Source organism: Acomys russatus, chromosome 26 (assembly GCF_903995435.1).
Source record: "Acomys russatus chromosome 26, mAcoRus1.1, whole genome shotgun sequence".
NCBI classification, from domain to species: domain Eukaryota; kingdom Metazoa; phylum Chordata; class Mammalia; order Rodentia; family Muridae; genus Acomys; species Acomys russatus.
Window position 1 is genome coordinate 43,799,699 of NC_067162.1, and position 20,640 is coordinate 43,820,338.

Consider the following 20,640-nt stretch of genomic DNA (forward strand, 5'->3'; position numbering starts at 1 on the left):
AGGTCCCACAGATCATTCTCAAAGTATGATCTCTCTATAGCCTGAAGTGAAACCATGCATCAGAAATGACCTGTGGTTTCATGACAGTCTGGATTCAAGATGACTCTGGTCAATACGAGCTGAATCCATAGAGCGCCTGCTCCAGCATTCTGCTTCTTTTTTGTAGTTATTTTAACGTGTCTTCTCTTCAGACTGTAAACTGAATGAGAGCAGGGGTGGGGGGGGGTGTATTTCAAGTGCAAACCTAGTGTGTGGCCTGGAATAACGTTCTGTTGAGTGAATGAAGGAGGCCCAGCAAGGAGGCTGGTGGAAAACAGATTCTTAGGAAATACCCATTGGCGGCATGACCAGAAGCTCTCCAGGGTGCAGCTCGAAGCATAGGCTGGGTCTCTGGCAGTCCTCTCTGGGTGGGACCCTAGACATGGGCCGGTGAGTGCCTAGGCAGGATGAAGAAAATGTCAAGCCAGAGATTTATTCTGAGCGTTTCATGTGTCCCTACGCATTTTCTTGTACATACGTGTGGTTCTGAAAGCCAGAAGACGCCTCGGGTATTGGGCAATAGCCACCTGATTACTTTTGTTTGTTTGTTTGGTTTGGTTTGATTTTGGAGATAGGGTCTCTGGCTAGCCTGGACTCGCCATGTAAGCTGGACTGGCCAGATAGCCAGTCCCAGGGATCCTCCTGTCTCCATGCCACCACCGCCACCACCACCACCACGCCGCACTGGGATTACAAGCGTTTTCCCACAGGTTCTGGGCATGAACTCAAGTTCTCAAGCATTTTATCAACTGAGTAATCCCCATCCCTAGGAGCTTCTTGTTCATCATGCAAACTCAAATTTCTCAGCTCCTCGCCCACGCCTGGTCCAAACTATAGCCCAGGAACCAGCGTGCACAGCATAGTCCCCGGAGCAGCTGAGATGACAAGCACTCAGATGAAGAGAAGCGCGTGCATAGTGGGAAGAGGCAAGGGGCTGAGAGAATGACTCTCAGAACAGGTGTCAGGATGCAGGCCAAGGGGGCGAGTCAGGCGCCCTGAGGACATACGGTTCCCGGGACCTTTGGCTACATTTGGCTTCTAGCCTGGGAAAACTGCCTAGCCCCGCCCCTCAGTTCCGCCATCCGATTGGCTGATGCCCCCGTCCGTCGTCCCGCCTCGACCAATGGAACGGGTGAGGCATCGGAAGCCGAAACCGGAAGTGCGGCAGAGGCTGCTTTCCGGTAGCGTCTCCTGTTAGCAGCTGTTGCAAGCTGTCATGAGAGGCCTCGGGCCAAGCCTGAAAGCTCGGCGCCTGCTCCCACCGCGGTACCCGCCGCGGCCGCCGGGGCCTCGGGTACCTAGGCTGTGCAGCGGGTTCCCGGCTGGCGCCATGGACGAGCTGCTGCGGCGAGCCGTGCCACCCACGCCGGCCTACGAGCTGCGCGAGAAGACGCCGGCGCCCGCCGAGGGCCAGTGCGCCGACTTCGTGAGCTTCTACGGCGGCCTGGCCGAGGCGGCCCAGCGTGCCGAGCTGCTCGGCCGCCTGGCGCAGGGCTTCGGAGTGGACCACGGCCAGGTGGCCGAGCAGAGCGCCGGGGTGCTGCAGCTGCGCCAGCAGTCGCGCGAGGTGGCCGTGCTGCTGCAGGCCGAGGACCGGCTGCGCTACGCGCTCGTGCCGCGCTACCGCGGCCTCTTCCACCACATCAGCAAGCTAGATGGCGGCGTGCGCTTCCTGGTGCAGCTGCGAGCCGATCTGCTGGAGGCGCAAGCCCTCAAGCTGGTGGAAGGGCCGCACGTCCGGGTAAGGCCCCGCCCGGGCCGCCGCGACCCCGGGGTTCCCGCCACCACCACCCCGGGGCCCTGCCCCTTCCTCTCCGCTTTCCAAGCCCCTGCAACCCCCCCCCCCCAGTCCCACCTCACCCACAGGTACACAGTGCTTACTGCGTGGTATGGAGCGCTGTCCTCTGGGTGACTGTCAGGTGTGGCACCCGTTGCTCTTACTCCAAAACAGCTCTGGTTTCAACTGTGCTCTACCTGAACAAAGATGGAGCACGGCATTGGCCAAAGGTTGGGCACCCACCGCGAGTGCCGCGTTGCCCTAACAGGTTCCGTGAAATGCACAAAGATGGCCGCAAGTGAAGGTCACCAGTCTGATTCCCCAAAGCCTCCAACCTTCTTTCTGCACAGGAGATGTGACCCCGAGCTCAGCCCTAGACACAGTGAGCCTAAGTCTACTTTGTAGTACTTTGAGCTAGTCAGCTGCTTACCCCAGTGAGCATACAGATAACGGGGAGGTTTACATAGCTGTAACCCAAAAGATAGCCCAGCGTAGCTCCCAGCCCCTTTATACCATTAATATTCCATAGCAGGGAGTACTCGCCTGACTCTGAATTCGTGCACAGTGATACGACCATTTCAGAGGTTCTTGGCATTCAAAGCTTTGTCTACTTTTTGAAAAGCCAAAGAGCGGCGTGATTCTGTTCAGACCCACTTAAGAACTCTAAAACAAGCATGACGATTTTTACTTCCATTCCTCTGTTTCGGGTGACGTGTTTCCCCTTTACAATAAAGGACATGGCATGCTAGGTGATGAGTTGTCCCAGACCTCAGAGCTAATACGTATGTCTCTGATACCCGTCCCCAATCCAGGCTCCTTTGCACTGCCCACCACCAATGTGAGGGTTTACCCAGGACTTTCTTCTTTGGTTGCTTAGCCTTGGGTGTAGTTCAGGGGTCAATATGAGTCACAACAGTGCATATGAAAGCTGGTTTATTGTTAAGGTGTTCACTGGATATTAAAAGGTTTCTGTAATACCTTGTTCCAGGCTCCGTCATAGTCTGAGTGGCTGCTCTTTTGTATTCCATGCTCCACAACTAAAGGATGGTTCTTTGAAACCTGGAACCTTGTCCTAAATCTCCTGTGTAGTAAAATGATGCCTGAGTCCTAGAGATAGGCTCCAGGGAGGCAGGTGTATTTGAGGTCAGGCTGCTTCATGCCAGGCCAGGAAGGACCTGAGAGACCCACGACCAGCCACAGAGCAAAAAGGCAGTCCTGCTTGGATGGCTTCTAATGCCCCATCCAGTTCCAGGGTCTCTGACTCTGGATGCTCCTTTACCAGCCAGAGCTCTTGGTAGCTCATCACCATCACTGACACTGTAACATTGAGACTGACTTTGGGGAGGAGCTTGTATTTGGCAGTCAGAAACGAGCCACACTTAGACATGATGCATACAAGTCCCCTTGGGTTTTTAGCCCTGATTGTCCTCCACGTAAAGGAGAAAGGCATCATCTGCTGCAAGCCAGGAGTCATTATATCAGCCACTGCCTGACCTTTGCCCTTCCACATGGTAAACACGTTGGAGGCCTTGTGTGTTTCTCTACCTAGATCCTAGGCTAATTGCCATGTTTAACTGTACACAGTTAAGCCAATCAATTGCTTTATCCTTCACTGATTTATCAGTTAAATTATTTTTTAAAAAGATTTATTTATTATTATGTATACAATGCTCTGTCTGCATTTACACCGGCAGGCCAGAAGAGGGCACCAGATCACATTATAGATGGTTGTGAGCCATCATGTGGTTGCTGGGAATTTAACTCAGGACCTCTGGAGGAGCAATCAATGCTCTTAACCTCTGAGCCATCTCTCCAGCCCCAGTTAAATCATTTTGAGAATAGAGATTTTTATTCCTCTCCCTAGCGTTTGTCAGTCAGAATATGGTATTATCACCTATCACTAGAAGAACTGAGGCGAGGGTGTACATGTGCATGTGCTCAGGCATGCAGAGGACAGCAGTCTACCTTGAATATCATCCTGAGAGGCTGTGCACCTTAGTTTTTGAGGCAGAGACTTGGGATTCACCAGTTAGATTAGGAGGACTGCTCAGTCAAACCTGGGAGTATTCCTGTCCCACCTCAGTGCCAGCTGACAGAGGGCACCGCTACACTGACCTTTCTTTTAAAGATTATGTGTACCAGTGTTTTGTTTGCATGTATGTATGTGCACCATGTGCATACAGAGGCCAGAAGAGGGCATCAGATCCCCTGGAACTCAAGTTGGCAGCTGTTGTGAGTTGCCATATAGATGCTGAGACAGGGTTTCTCTGTGTCGCCTCAGCTGTCCTGAACTCAGTTTTTAGTAGACCAGGCTGGCCTGGAACTCACAGATATCCATCTGCCTCTGCCTCCTTGAATGCTGGGATTACAGGCTCGCTCCACGAGAGCCTTAAATGCCCAGAGGAATCACCGCCCACAGTGAGCTAGGCCCTCCATGTCAATCATCAATCCAGAAAATGTCCCACTTACAGTGTGATGGAGGCGGCTCCTCGGTGGAGTTTCCCTCTTCAAAAGTGTGTCAAGTTAACAACTGAAGCTAAGTAGGACAGCAATGTGCCCAGTGCTGAGTGTCCTCAGATCTCAGAACTACTGGTTAACAGGCATGCAGCTTGGCTGGCCCCTGTTAACTTTTGTATTTTCTGGACACTTGGTTACAGAGACAGTTAGTCTGAGCCTGCTCCTGAGGTCTCCCATCATGTGACTTCAGGTTTCTTTGAACCCTGGGTGGTGCCATCACCTTAGGATAAGTGGCAAATGCCAGCTCCCAAGCACATGCTGACTCCATGTGTTTCCCAGGATGTAGTAGAAGAAGCTCTGAGTGAGGAAATATACCTGTGCTTGCCGTTGTCCGTGTGGCATGGTTTAGACAATTGTGGCTAAGTTCCTAGGCTTCATGGGGCTCTGGGGCTGTGCCATGAAGTGAAGCTGCCAGCTGATGCTGATCTCAGGGAAGCGACATAATAAGAAGTCAGCCTGGGCTACATAAGACCCTGCCTCAAAAAGCCAAAATGTTAACCCATAGGAAAAAAGGACATGAAAGGATTATTCAATGTGGGGACTAATACAAAATCCTAAAAGCAGTGTTACCATGCCAGGCAAAGTTCCCCTTGGTTACAAGTTAAACAGTGTTGTTTTAAAAACAAAAAAGCTTCTGAGTTCAAAGGCTCTTTGTGGTGATTAGCTTGGTGGTTTTCTGGAGATGGCCACCAAGGGCTCTGGGCTGAAAGAGGCACCAGTTCAGATCTGAGCCATCAGTTTCCTCTCTAGGATGCTCTTAGGTGATCAGGGAGCAGTGTGAGAGGCGATACTCAGTATCTGACAGACAGAGACTCCTAGCAGGAGCTGAGTCCTCAACAGAAGACAGTGGCCAGGGTCTGGTCCAGCCCTGTGTGGTGGCACCTGCCTCAGGCTGTATCTGTGGATGTATAGGAGGATGCCAGGGGAAGTACCCACTAGGTGGAGTTGACAGGCATTTGGGTTTTTTCACACACTTGCAGCAGCCCACATGGTTATTTCTTACAGGTAGAAACGCAGTGAAGGGAAGGACAGTCAAGTGCTGTTTAGCAGTTGGCAGTTACAGCCCCCAAAAGGATTCCAGATGAGCAGGTTGAGCATCGGCTTCATAAGACAGGAGGTAGTAACCCTTGCCAGCAGGAGAGTCAGAGGAAGGAAACTGCCCACCGTCTCCCAAACAGCCGCCATGCGTGGTGCTGCTGGACAGCCTCTGCCTGTTAGGCAGTGGAGTCTGAGCACTCTAGCAGTTCTGTGTTCTAATACGTTCTGTGCTAATTTTTGCTTTTCTGTGTTATAGCAAAGTTTATTTTTTGTTAGGAACAAAGATTGCAGTTTATCAGGTGCCCTTCCCCTACCCCCATGGCCCCATGAGCTGGAAGGGTACTCTTTGTGGCCCTGCCCTCCTTCCCTGACAACAGCTTCACCTCCCTCCCGGCTCTGGGCTTCTGTGCAAGGCAAAGCATGCCCCAAAGAGGCCACTTATAAAGCCAAGCATCTCAGAAGAGAGGCCAGGAGAGCATTCTGCTGAGAAAAGAGCAGCCTCTGGGAGCCAAGCAGGCACTGGAGGAAGGATAGCAAGGTTCTTGGGGCTCCCAGGCTCCTCAGCTTTTGCTATGGCTCATAACTGCTGTGTGAGTGAGCAGAAAGCATGAGAGACTATTGTTGCTTTCCGTCTGTGACCTGGTGACCTGGCCATTTGCTGTGGTTACTTCCCATTGGAACAGCTGTTTTAGAATTACATGGTGAGACTTCTCACCTTTAGCCCACATTCCCTGCTCCTGTGTCCAACATCACATGTTGTGTCTGTCAGCAGCCCAAAATAGAAGAGGCTTCCAGAGGAGAGCCGCCATCAATGGAGCCAGGCTTCCTGGCCTTCTGCCCTGAGTGTCAGAATGTAGCTCCTCACGCCTGTGCAGCCAGCCTGCTCCAGCCCCACAGTGAGGAGCAGCCAGCCTGCTCCAGCCCCACAGTGAGGAGCAGCCAGCCTGCTCCAGCCCCACAGTGAGGAGCAGCCAGCCTGCTCCAGCCCCACAGTGAGGAGCAGCCAGCCTGCTCCAGCCCCACAGTGAGGAGCAGCCAGCCTGTTCCAGCTCCACAGTGAGGGGCACAGAAGCAGATCCATGAGCCCCAGAGGCGGGTATAGGATGCGCTTGCCTTCTTCCTGGGGTAGAGTTGGCGCTTCTCTGCTTTACAACTGGGGAGGGCCTCAGGACCATGAAGAGCCATCATAGTCAGGTGCAGAGTATGCAAGGGCTTGCTGGATTGTTTTGCTTTGGAGATAGGCTGGCCTCAAAGTCATAGAGATGCTTCTACCTCCTTAGTGCTGGCATCAAAGGTGTGTACCACCAGCATGCCCAGCTGTTTTTTTAATCAGTGTGTGTGTGTGTGTGTGTGTGTGTGTGTGTGTGTGTGCGCGCACGCATGTGCGCGCGCGCGTGCGTGTTGTGAGTGCATATGCACACACAGTCAGAGAACAGCCGTATCAGCCTTGGCTTCTAGCTTGTTTAAGATAGGCCTCTTGTTCACCACTGTGAGTGCTGCAGGCCTGAGGATCCCAGGTCCCCTCTTGACTCCACCTCCCATCTCTCCCTAGTGCAGTGGCTGCAGGCACACGGGCCACGTGTCCAGCTTGTACTCACAGGTTCTGCAGATCCACTCAGATCCTTGTACTTGAGAATAGGAAGCGCTTTACCCACTGAGCCATCTCTCAGCCCAGTGTCTCCAGCCTGCGGCTCCCCAGGCACCATTCTCAACACCTCTTTCTTGCTCGTATTGGTGTGTGGATAGATGCTTTAACTAAGGTAGACTTTGCCCTGCAGAGCCTTCTCTGAGTAAAGGAAATGAGATTGACAGCCTAAGGTAAAGGACCTGCACAGCTCCCACCCAGCCTCTTTTCCAAGCCTGCATTGACTTCTCATGCACCCCGCATGCAGTCGCTTCTAACTCTTCTCACACTCTGCCATGAGCCTGATAGCTGTGGGCAGCCCTGCCATTCCACTCACCTTCCTCACATTAGATCAAGTCCCTTGGTCCTGGGTTTGTACTCCCCACCCTGTGAAACCCCACAGGACAAAACTGTGCCTCCTCTGTGTCCTGGTACTTAACTATACGGATGGAAATGGCATATATGTATGTAAAGGCTTTCCTCTAGAGCCACTACCCTCCCCTTTCCTGCAGCTTCTGCTCAGGTCACCCAAGTTGGAGACCTTTCATCTTTTACCAAGAGTTAAGATGCATTGTATAGTTTTTATAGCTGTGATAAAACTAACTTTCATAAATGCAGGTCACACATGCATTGAACCTGACAGGGTGTGTGGAAGGTCACCTCAGTGCCAGATGCACTGGAATGTTTTCCATTCTGTCTGTCAGAGTGGAATTCACCTGTGAGGAGTAGATCCAGAGGCACAGAGGTCTGTGTAGCAAGAAGTAGGTGACTCAGGTCAAAGTCTGGAGTGAAGCAGCCCCAGGCCAGGCCCGCCCTTTGATGTCCTGTATTGGGGCTTACTGGTCTGCCCTGAAAACCGTCACAGTTACCCTTGGCCTACTGTGGCTGCTCCAAAACCTTCCATTCTAGCTACTCAACTCACAGTGGAAAAGATGAAAGAAAAGGGTCAGCCCATGTCCCTGATGTCATTTAAGGCTCCCAACACCATTACAGGGCTCCTGCCAACAGCCCAGGAGCCAAAAGTCAGACCATGGGTACTGCCGTGTGCAGTGCAAACTGATTCCATAGCCAAGAGCTTAGCTGGCAGTGTGCCTGTGGACTCCACGACACCAGGCTATGGAAGGGAAGATAGACTCCTGGACAGACACTTGCTCCCCTGACGCCTGCCTTCCTCTCTCTTGTCCAGGAGATGAATGGAGTGCTAAAGAGCATGCTGTCCGAGTGGTTCTCCTCTGGCTTCCTGAGCCTGGAGCGGGTTACCTGGCACTCACCCTGTGAGGTGCTTCAGAAGATCAGCGAGTGAGTATGGCAGTCCTGGTCTGCATGGGTTGTATTTCCCCGATACATGAACACACTGAATGTATGGGTGCTGGGCTATTATCACAGGGAGGATGAAGATAGGGGTGTACCCCAGGAAGACCCTGACCGACTGGTCACCCAAGGTCTCACACCCTGTTACTTAAAGCAAGTGGCCCATCACCAAAGCTGTGGGGACTGGTTAAAACAAGCATCGGCATCAGTGGTCAGAACAGTCCTGTCTCATCCAGATGTTGAATGCTCTCTTGGCATAATCCCAGCATGTCCCAGGTACAGTGCAGCACGTGACCTGCTGTCCTGCCCACACTGCACACTGGCCCATAGACTCGAAGGCTAGAGAGCATCCTGGGATGTAAGCCTTGGTAGTGTGCACTGTTCCTCCCCATGCTGGCAGCAGGAGCATGTGGGACAAGACCAGAGACAGGCGTGACCACCAGTGTTTGCAACACGGACATCTACTTCCTCCCCCTTTTCTGTAATAATTCAGTGATCTTCAGGTCCACTGTCAAGGCATCTATGGCTTTTTGGAGATGGCGAATGAAGACTGGAAGACAGATGACAAGAGTAAGAATAGCCCAAGTGTACCATGAACTAACATCGGATTGGGTGAGGATGCAGAAAGAAAGCTATCCAGTGCAGAGGAAAATGCAGCAGCCACCTCCTCATGAGAGGCAGAGTCTAAATGTGAACTACCAATGTTAATTATCTTTCCATGAAGTACATCAGGATTAACTCCCAAATCAGAATGATTCCAGAGTCCTTTAATATGGCTCTGTGCACGTATCTGTTCATGTTCTGATTCATTATATTGTAATGGAGTTTTGCAAATCCATGTAAACACTGAATGGCATGGAACTGCTAATCTAACCTTGATGTTCTGAAGATGATTTCCCATAAAGCTGCCTCCTCAAGAGCACTGACTCTATCCTGAAGTCCTCTATCAATGTTTTCCTGATAAAATAATGCCAGGGAGACATTTCTAGATAGCTGATCTACATAACGGCCTGTATAGACTTCCTTACTAAGTGACGTGGTGGCAGCAGCAAAGCTGGAGATAGTGGCCATCAGTGCTGGAATTCCTAAAATAAGAGAAGCCACAAATCTTCTTGCTCTCTTTAAAGATGAAGTAGCCATATGCAGTGCCTCAATTCCAGGATTGCTAAACCAAGACCCAGTGATGCTCACAGGCAGCATAATATAGGGGCGTTGTTTCAACAGTGTAAAGGTGTCCTGACCAGTTTCAGCGGTGTAGTTAGTCAAGACACATCCCTTACCAGAAATGTGACAGACACCTTCATTTCTTTTTTTGAAATGTAAAATTGCATTTGTTCCTTTATGTAAGATGGAAAATGGGGAGGAAACACAAGCAGTGACTGGTTCTCTTGTCATATTATCTCTGTACTGGACAAGAGACACTTTTTCAGTGGCTGCAAAAAGACAAATTATCTTCCAAGGGCAGCTCTCTTTCCAATCATTAGAGTCACCCATCCTGGGGAGAACCAGGTCTCACATTTTCTTTTTTGTTTGTTTGTTTTTTGTTTTTTGTTTTTGTTTTTGTTTTTGTTTTTGTTTTTTGAGACAGTGTTTCTCTGTGTAGCCTTGGCTGTCCTGGACTCGCTTTGTAGACCAGGCTGGCCTCGAACTCACAGCGATCCGCCTGCCTCTGCCTCCCGAGTGCTGGGATTAAAGGCGTGTGCCACCAGGCCCGGCTCCAGGTCTCACATTTTCAACAGCACATAGCCATTGAAGTTCATGTTCTTGGTCAAGATGTGGGCTTGAAACTGACCAATCCCAGAGCTGTAAATCAGAATTATTAAAGGGAGCATACACCACAGCATGGGGGGAAAACCACATGAAAACCATTTTGGGTATTCTCCCTCAGATACTAACTATCTATACTAAATGGTATAGGACAACGAGACAGTGTCCTAGGCAAAGGTTTCGAAGCCCATTCAAAATGAGCATCATTGTAAACCTGAGGTAAATGTAATTTAAGGAACATACATCCCTTGGAATCTCATGATCCTGAGAAGGAGAAGCCGCTACTGAGGTATGTTCCTTCAGCACAAAATTATCTTGAGTTACTTCACCAGCTGTAAAGCAAATGGGCCGTGAGGGAGCAAAGCCCTCAAAAGTAAAATTACTTTCTGACCGCTGAGTTAAATAGTTGTTACTCTTTCTACCCAGCAAGTCAACATTGTCAGCAGTGACTTTAATTCGGTCAGTATCCCGTGTAGCCACATGACATATGGGAGGATCAGGTATATAAGCCCAATAAGGCAAACAGTTTCCAAATTCCTGAGCATTGGCCTTAGGAAAGCAAGAAAAACATACCTCTACTGCCAAAAGAGCAAGTATGCCCACAACCAAATTCTGTGGGGATGCAGGGAGGTTGTCAGTAGAAACCAGGACCTGGGCTCCACTAGCCAAGGCCTTGAGCTGACCCCATGCAGGACTCAGATCATCACGTGTGGCTGCTGCAACTGGGATAGATTTCTGTTCCTCCCACTTTAACCGAGGAAATGGTGCAGCCAATGCATGATCTGCAAACCCTTCCACTGAGGAGGATGAAGCCATGTTCGCTGTGGAGTGAGGGGGTGTCTTTCTACCCTGGATCTTTCTTTCTTCTCTTTTTCAATGGATGCTTTAAGTTCTGTGACTGGTCAGATGAGGTGGTCTGGGATCCAGATTGGTGCTTCAGCATCTGTTGGGAAAAACACAGGCATCTCCTCGCTCACTCGTTAGTAAGACATCTGGTCCTTTCTATTGTGAAGTTAACAAATCTTTCCACAGAACTTTAGGTTTATTTTCATTTTGTTGTCCCCAATGTCTTTCCATGGCACTTAAGCCATCTCCTCCCTTGTTTAAATAATTTAAAACAAAGATGGAATGTGCCAGAATATGAGCTGGGGAATAAAAACGCAAATCACCTTTTTAAAATTTCATTATTTGGGCCTTAAGAGTCTGATGTGTAGAAGCCGGGCATGGTGGCGCACACCTTTAATCCCAGCATTCGGGAGGCAGAGGCAGGCAGATCACTGTGAGTTCGAGGCCAGCCTGGTCTACAAAGTGAGTCCAGGACAGCCAAGGCTACACAGAGAGACCCTGTCTCAAAAAACTAAAAAAAAAAAAAAAAAAGTGTCTGATGTGCTTGTTCCACAGTGGCTTGTCCTTGAGGATCATAAGGAATTCCTGTGGATTACAGGTAGAGCAAAACCTTTGCTGGAATAAGCTGGAGCGTTACCTGTTTTTAAATGTTTAGGCATTCCTAAGTGAGAAAAGCAATGGAACAAATGCTGTATAACATCCTCTAAGGCTCCTCCTGTATGGGCAGTGGCCATCAGCATCTGTGACTATGTATCTATACAAACATGTACAAAAGAGTTTCTTCTAAAGGAAGGAACATGTGTGACATCCATTTGCCACAGATCTCCAGCCCCTAAGCCTCAAGGGTTTACACACAACTGTTGGGTTGGATGATGAGTTGGACAGGCCTGACACTGCTTAACAATTTGTCTTCTCTGAACAAGTGAAATTGACGTCTCAATGCTTGTGAATTTTGATGGTGTGAAGCATGAGAACTCTTCCTGGCTCTATGGGGCGAGTACTGGCATAGGCAATCTACTAGCTTCATCTGCCAAGCGATTTCCCTCTGTCAGAGGTCCCAGAAGGGAGGCACGAGCTCACAGATGAGTAATAAAATAGGGGACTCTCTTGTCTGTACCAAAGTCTGAAGTTCAAGCAAGAGGTCATTAATTTGAGTCTTATCATAGTTAGCAACAGCGCGTAGTTAGCCACAGTAGTGGCAGCAAGCTCAACCTTTTGAGCTGAAGTAAAAGAAGTTTGCTTTTCCACTGTTTGGGCCTCTGTAACCACTACTGCCCTGCCTGAAGCTGAACCCTCAGTAAAGGCAGTGATGGCACCAAAAATTGGTTGTTGTTGAAAAAACCTAGGAAAGGTGACAGCTTGTAATTTAAGGAGCCGCCCCAAAGGATGACAAGGAAGATGAAACTTTGTCCTGTATAATTAAGAAATGCCAACTGCCAATCCTCTGACATATTTAAAAGCCAAATAAACTGTTCGTTATTATAAGGTACTGAGATAAAAGTAAAGTCTGCTCCTAATATTTCTCTACTTCATTTCCTCGCCTTCATAATTACCATAGCAACCAAGGTATTGTAAGCAGTTAATATTTTTCTTGGAGCAGCTGACAAATGGACACATTCTAGAGGGCCTTCCTGCCAAGTGACCCCAGTAGGTGTAAAGCGAGTAGGTAGGACCAAAAGTTCCCAGAACAAAGCAAGGGAAAGTCTCTGTAACTGAGGTTTATTTAACTCCTGATGTACAAGTTGCAAAGAAGCCTTTCCCTCTGGCCTTAATTGACGAGGGGAGCTTGGATCTGAAGGACCTTTCAAAGTATTAAATAATGTTTTTAATTCCTCATTAGTCAAGTTTAAGAAGGGTCTGTTCCAATTTATCTCTCCCAGCACCTTTTGAAAGTCATTTAAAGTTTTTAGGTGTGAAAAACTCAAATGCAGATGCTGATGAATCACAGACCGTGTCTGGATGATTCTACCAAGATAGTTGAAAGGAGGTTGTAGCTGAATTTTGTCAGGAGCAATTTTAAGTCCATAAGCTACAAGAGCCAGGGACATTTCCTGCAAAACTTGCATTAAATAATCATGATTAGGGCGAACCAATAAAACATCATCCATATAGTGGATTTTAATGACAAGGGGATGCTTCTGCCTTATAGATAACAAAGCTTCGTCCACAAACTTCTGGCACAGTGTGGGACTATTTTTTCATGCCCTGAGGCAAAACATTCCATTGACAACATTGGTAGGGTCTCTGTAAATTAACTGAAGAAAGGCTAAAAGCAAATCTTTTTCCATCCTGTTCAAAAAGCTGGATTTCAATCAAGTCCTCTTTTGTAGAAGAGCCAGAAGACTTACCAGAAACCTAAGCTCCTTGTGAGCAGCCTTCATGAAAGCTAAAGTCTGGCAGGTCAGGCAATGTTAATTTTTCTGCTCTCAGTCCCTGTTGAATTATTACTCACAGTGTAAAGGCATTTTTCTGGCATGGGCTCATCAACATGGCTTACAATCCATCTTTTTAATTTTTGCCCTACTTTTTCCCATTCCTCCTGGCTTAATGTATCTGATTCTGGGAGCCATGGAGTCACCTTTTGAATGAAAGTTATGAATTCCTTCAGAGCATCAGAATGAACCACAATACCCTTTGTTTTTAAAGTTTTCTTAAGAATCTGAATATCCATGCTCCATTTCTTAGATTCATTTTGACCCATGATTACCAGCTTCTGATCTGACAGCCCCTTGTCATAGAGTCTGCAGCACTCTATGAGCGGGAGCCTAGCTCAAAAAGCCAAAAAGTAATAATAAATTATGATTAATTACCCTACCGTCTGCCCCACAAAGGCATGCCAAAGAATGCTGCTCCCCAAGACCAGCTCCAGGAGAGAAGTGGATCCGTGGTAGGGAGAATTGAGCAGGCGGTGAACAGCTGGTTAAGGGAAACCAACCGTTGGTTGAACAGCTAGCTAGTCACTGAGGAGAGGTTGAGGAACAGAGGAAAAAGAAATACTTGAAGACTCAGGCATATGTGGTACAAGCTGAAGGTATTAAGCCCAGGAAAACTTTTCTTCTGACTCTCTGTTTCTGTCTCTGTCTCACCTGCTGTCTGACTCCTTGCTCCTTGCTCGCTTGTTTGCTTGCTGTCTTTCTATCTAACTGTCTCTCTTCTTGCTTGCTGTTCCCAATCTTTCTTGCCAGTCCCCATCTCACTCTAGCTTACTCTCTCATGTCTGTTTCTTGTTTGCCCTTTTTCTTGGGCCAACCCACGGTTTTATTGAAATTAAGTTCAATTTTTTTCATTATAGATTATATCATGAATTTTTTTCATCTTTTACAATCACTAGGACAATCAAAAACCAACAGAGTAACAAGGAAATACAAAAAGTTCTGTAACCTACAACAAAAATCAATTTCCAAGCGATGGTCAGCATAACCTGATTATTACTTTTTAAACAATACTTAGGAAAGTTTAATCATACATTTCCCCGGGCTAAAGCCAATGTGTTTACAAGATGGTCATAGCAACATAGCTTGAGCCAAATGTTCTCTAAAGAAAAAACTTGACCTACTTCCAGTCTCAGACCAACAGGTGTGCTGTCCAAGCCTAGGCTAACTGCCAAGGGGTCCCCTATTGTAAAATATCTATAAAGCATGACATTCCAAGCCCACCTTCTATTGCTCTCAAAGCAGATTCTAAAGAAATGTTTTGATAGATAACTGTATCTAGCCAGGTACTGTTATGTCAAGGTCTTAACTTTCATGCCGTTTCTGCTTGGGTGCTCACAGTCAGAAAACAAACAAACAAAAAACCAAAAAAACAAAACCCAACTCTATCATTGTCTCAAGCCTTTGGCCAGATGTCCTCTTTCAACATTCTCTGTGGGAAAAAGTTTTCCCTGTATGTATTTCCTTAGGCCTGAGAAATAAAAAGAAAAAAGCAGCTTTAGGAGAAATAGCAGATTTCTAAACAAGATTACACCTGGACCATACATAATATTTAGGGGCAGTGGTGATCAGTCGGAGATCTTTGGAACTTTATCAAGCAAAGCCTCAACAGCTGTTCTAGATGTCTAGAGATCATGCTGGATAGTCGGAGGTCTCTGGAACTTTGCAAAGCAAAGCCTCTACGACTTATCCTCATGTCTGTGACAACTTCCAACCTGCAGGTACCCAAAACAAAGATACTGTTCAGGAGCAAGACATCCCATGAAACTGCTACATAAGTGTACCAGAGAGCCCCACAAAGTACTCTGAAAACAGGTACTGAACTGGACAGCACATGCCCGCTATCCCAGTATTTAGAAGGCTGAGGCAGGAGGATCATCAAAGGTCCAAGGTCAGTCTGGGTTATTGTATCAGCCTATCCAGGGCTATAAAGCAAGACCCTGTCTCTGATAGAACAGACAAACTGGTATTAAAATGCAGAGCAGAAGTAGCTAACATGAATAGGCCTCAGTAATTGTCAGTTTGTAATTCTCACATCTGTCTTATCTCTGTATTACTTGGTCAGGTGTGAGGCTGTGCACCCTGTAAAAAACTGGATGGACATGAAGCGGCGGGTAGGGCCATACCGGAGATGTTACTTCTTCTCCCATTGCTCCACCCCTGGGGAGCCCCTGGTGGTTCTGCATGTGGCTCTGACTGGTGACATTTCCAACAACATCCAGGTACTTATGAGTGGTCCTTTTAAGACAAGATGGGCCTATCACTGTGTGTGTGTGTGTGTGTGTGTGTGTGTGTGTGTGTGTGTGTACACCTATGTATGGAACAGTGAGTGTGTGGACATCAGAGTATCAGCTTAAAACACTAGTGAGCTAGGCATGATGGCATACACCTAGAGGCCAGCCTGATCTGCATAGTGAGTTCCAGGACAGCCAGGGGTACGCAGAGCCATCCTGTCTCAAAATAAAAAACAAACAAACAAACAAAAAACCAGTAAAACCTGAGAGCCAATAAAGTCAGTGTCAGCTAAGAGACTTCAAAGCACAAGTCATTTCTTAGCTTGCTTTGTGGAGGTGTCTGAGAATGTGTTTTCATTTAGGAAACATAAGGATGCCAGCACAGAGCTAAAGAGGTACATAGGAAATCCTTTAAAGGGTACATTTTGAGAAAGAAACAGACACTGTACTGCCTGCAGTCTTCTGGAACAGATGTGTGAGCCGAGCAAAGGAACAGAGATAGCAGTGGGCAGAGAGGTGGGCTTAAGAAGAAAACATCGAGATCCCATGGGTGGCCATTGCCCTCGTGAGCAGCTACCCGAGGAGCTGCTGTTGAACAGGACTGGCATGGGGTCTCCAGATGTGGCCGGGGCAGGGCAGTGTGAAACTATTGCCGCCAGTTTTCAAAACAGATGGGCTGGGATGGAGGGACTAAATTCTCCTACAGTGCTTTGACTCCATGGGACTTGTCCTGTGACTAGTGACAGGGTGACTCTTGTGTGAGCAGTGCACAGGGAGCCTTCCTGACGCGCACTGTTGGTGTTTCCCAGGGCATCGTGAAGGAGTGCCCACCGTCTGACACGGAGGAGAGGAACAGGATCGCCGCCGCCATCTTTTACTCCATCAGTCTGACCCAGCAGGGTCTGCAGGGCGTGGAGCTCGGGACCTTCCTCATCAAGCGAGTAGTCAAGGAGCTGCAGGTAAGCTTGGTGGGGCAGGGGTCCAGCTCCATGAGTCACTGTCATGACGGCAGGTGAGCCCTACCGTCTCTCTGGGGACACAGGATCCAGATACAAGGGATGGACAGAAGAGAAGGCCAACAGCATGGGGTGCTGGGGGCCAGGCCAGGGCCCATAGAGCCGGAGTGGGAAGCTCAGCATCTCACTGCTGTGCAGCATACATATGTCATGAGGCTGTGAGCTACCTGTAGAGACCTTGCCTGTTTGCCTGTACTTCTGGTGGCACACATCTGGGCATACATGTGAACATGGCCACCCATCACTCTCTGCTGCTGCAGTCCAGATAGTACAGTTCACAGTCCTCCCTACCATGCTCCCTCCCCACAGCCTTCAGGGCCTTGTGAGGGGAAATCCCAGGTTAGACCAGACAATATGAAGGTAAATGGATTAGCCTGTGTTGGTCTGATTTCCTTTTCTTTGCTGCCTGGGAGGACACTGCCTTAAGGTTTTATTGCTGTGAAGAGACACCATGCCCATGGCAACATGGAAACATTTAATTGGGACTGGCTTACAGTTTTAGAGGTTTAGTCCATTATCATCATGGTGGGAAACATGACAGCGTCCAAGCAGACATGGTGCTGGAGAAGGAGCTGAGAGGTCCACATCTTAATCTGCAGGCAGCAAGGCTTGAGCATCTGAAACCTCAAAGCCCGCCTCCACAGTGACACACTTCCTCCAACAAGACCACACCCCCTAATAGTGCCACTCCCTATGGGCCAAGCATTCAAACACATGAGTCTGTGGGGGCCATTCCTATTCAAACCACCATAGACATGTTATCTGTCCTAAGACAGTAATGCTGCAGTTTACCTTGGACACAGCTTTTCCAGCCGCCGCATGGAGTACCAGGTGGCCACAGTGAGGAGAATCTAACTCTGGGCAGCCAACAGTGACTTAGGCACAGTACTCAGGGGCACTTGACCTCATGCCAGCCAAGGGCAGTCAGGTGCCTCCTGGCTGACACAGGAATTGGGTGTGATCGTGTAAGCAAACCTGCCTTTGAGCTTCAGCCACAGTCCCTGTGCCCCTGTGCCCCTCCCCCCAGCATTTCATTTTGAGACAGCGCCTCTCAGAGTTTTTCAGGCCGGCCTTGAGCTCATCAGCCTCCCATCTCAGCTCCCAAGGCCCTGGGATGACAGGCGTGGCAGCCAACATGCCTGGCAGAAGTCAGACCTGGAGATCGTGGTGTCTGCTTTATCATCTTTCTCCTCCTATCCCCCAGAGACAGCCAAGCACACCCTTCTCCCTTTCTCTGCCGATGGTGTTAAAGAGTGCTTCACGGGGAGGGGACACAAGCCTAGGAAGACAGGGAGAGAGCAGGATCCAGAGTTCTGGGTGATCCACCCAAGACTCTTCATGAGCAGAGCCGAAGCTTCACCCAGAGGCCACCTGTGGCCACTTCCTGCCAGAAAGTCTCTCTGAGTGCCCCTCCTGAAGGTGGCCGAAGACCAGAGCCCTTCTGCATCAAAGGGCTCACCCAGGATTTTCAGAGGCCCCAGTGTCTGTGAGGAGAGCGTGGGAACTGCCGGCAGATCTTTCTGTGCTGGTCTATTGATTTTAAATGATAGAATATGTATACAGCATAAACTTGCATACAGGATGTAAAGCAGACACCTCAGCTGTGAAAGAGCTGCAGAGAAAGACCAAAGGCACCGTGATGTGGTGGACTCAGCTGTGTTCTCACAGCAGTGGAATTTTCCCATAGTGAGCTTACTGTGCTTACAGCCACAGAGTGCTTGGGTCTGAAGACCATCCATGAGATCTCTATGTAATGCATATGGTGGTGATTAAGCTATTCCTGTGTGTGGTAACACATTTTTTTGCCTGGCCCTGCTGTCTCTCCTCTGCCACCACTGAGGTAGAGCTGGACAGTCACAAATCACTGGGCATCTGTATGCCAAGCAAGCCTCAGGACCTGGCTCTGGGCCACTGGAACACTCCTAGAAATAAATGTGGTGCAGAGAGACGGCAAAGGCCACGTCTTGTCACAAGAGCCAGCTCTCTGGTTATAAGCAACCACCCACTCCTGACCTGCTTCACCACTGTGCAAAGGTATGGCTGGAGATAGCATGGTTGTAGGCTGATCTTGGGAATGCAGTATGCCTGCAGGCCTCGGCACCCACCAGAGTCCTCATGAATATGGTTTGAAGGAAAGTGCAGCAGTGCCATCCGCTGGCCCTGCTGCTAGAGCAGCATGCATAGGCTGTGTTGGGAGTGTCCCCTGTGTGTACCACCCTGCTGACCATGTGTTCTCTGCATTCCCTCCCTCTCCTACCTGCTGTGCAGAAGGAGTTTCCTCACCTGGGGGCCTTCTCAAGCCTGTCACCTATACCTGGATTCACCAAGTGGCTTCTGGGCCTTCTGAATGTGCAGGGAAAGGAGCATGGGAGGAACGAGCTATTCACAGACTCAGAGTGCAAGGAAATCTCAGAGGTCACGGGCGACCCAGTTCATGAGAGCCTTAAGGGCTTCCTGAGCAGTGGTGAGTGGGTGAAGTCAGAGAAGCTGGTGCAGGCGCTGCAGGGGCCGCTCATGAGACTGTGCGCTTGGTACCTGTATGGTGAGAAGCACCGAGGCTACGCCCTCAACCCGGTGGCCAACTTCCATCTGCAGAATGGGGCGGTGCTGTGGCGTATCAACTGGATGGCTGACAGCAGCCTGAAAGGCCTCACCAGCTCTTGCGGCCTCATGGTCAACTACCGCTACTACCTGGAAGAGACAGGCCCCAACAGCATCGCCTACCTGGGCTCCAAGAACATCAAGGCTTCTGAGCAGGTCCTCAGCCTGGTGGCCCAGTTCCAGAAGAACAGCAAACTCTAGGAGCATCCTTCCCAAAGCCCAGGCCCCTGCTCAGAAAGGGGGCTGTGTTATGGTGCACCAGGTTACTCACCACAGGAGCCTTTTCAGGGAAGCCACAGCTGTGCTGTGTCCCCTGTCCTCAGCAGGCCACATCTCAGCTGTCACCATGCTGGCCGACTCACTGCTTGAAGGAGGTAGTGTGGGTACACATGCCCTGGGGATAGCACTGTCCCTCCAGAAGCCCTGCTGTTGCCCCATAGCCTCTGCCTTCAGGAAGCTGCACGGCCTTAAGCACAGGCCACCCAGGGCAGAGCCCAGAGCACAGACCCCTTGGCACTTGCAGAGCCGGCAGTCATGTCCTCTCTGTGTAGTAAGAGGACTAAGGTGAGTGCTGTGGCTACTACCGCAGTTAAAGCTCAGCCTAGGGAGGGTTTGTGACGTGCAAAGGGCAGAGACACACTGCGTGGATGCTGCTGCTTGAGGCCAGAGTTGGCTATAGGGCTTAAAGGAGATTCCAGTTCATAATGAACTGAACAGTAAAGAACAAGTTTGTTCTGTAACATTAAACATGATCATTCACTGTACACCTTTCTTTGAGTGTGCTTCACTGCCTACTTTTCTTCGAGGTTAGAGTCCTGGCGAGGCAGAGGCTCAGCTCTAAAATATCCAGTGTCACAGTCCCCAGCCAGCCCATTGGGAACAGTGTAGATGAGAGCAGAGGTTAGAGTGAGGAGCGGAGGAGGTGTGTGTGTGAGTGTGTGTGTGTGTGTGTGTGTGTGTGCGTGCACTTGCATCTACACTCATACGTGTGCATCTGTGGGCACATCACACATCAGCAGGACAGTGCTGCTGCTCCCAGCTGGACATGCATGTCCCCTGGACTCCCCAGAGCATCTTCTAGACTTTCCCAGATTGGCTGACTTCATAGCCCCAGGTCAATATGGGCCTAGGTGGAAATGTCACCTCAAAGGGTGTGAATTAAAGACTGTTTATACTTGAGCCAAGCGCAAGTGACCATGACCTAAGGAACATGGCCTCAGGTTGCCCCAAAAGACAGCCCCACCATGAAAGTGTTTCTGCATAGATTTATTGATTATAGGTCTAAGCCATAAAACATTTGCCAAACATGGTCCATCAACGCAGGAAACCTGATAAAAGTCCAGGTCCTGGTGCCATTCTTGTCTTTTTGATTGGTGGGAGCCAGTGGTTTGTTACATAGCATTTTAGGACCAGCAAGACAACTTGACAGCTTGTGGAC

At 49.3% G+C, this 20,640-nt stretch overlaps 1 protein-coding gene across 1 annotated transcript; it reads left to right on the plus strand.

Annotated features, from left to right (window-relative positions):
- Positions 1–1,204: 1,204 nt before the first annotated feature.
- Positions 1,205–19,990, plus strand: Mlycd (malonyl-CoA decarboxylase). Its single transcript, XM_051168499.1, has 5 exons — positions 1,205–1,780; positions 8,182–8,294; positions 15,417–15,573; positions 16,395–16,544; positions 18,870–19,990. The coding sequence occupies exons 1-5, from the start codon at positions 1,256–1,258 to the stop codon at positions 19,401–19,403; spliced, it is 1,479 nt and encodes a 492-aa protein (XP_051024456.1). The 5' UTR covers positions 1,205–1,255; the 3' UTR covers positions 19,404–19,990.
- The last annotated feature ends 650 nt before the right edge of the window (positions 19,991–20,640 follow it).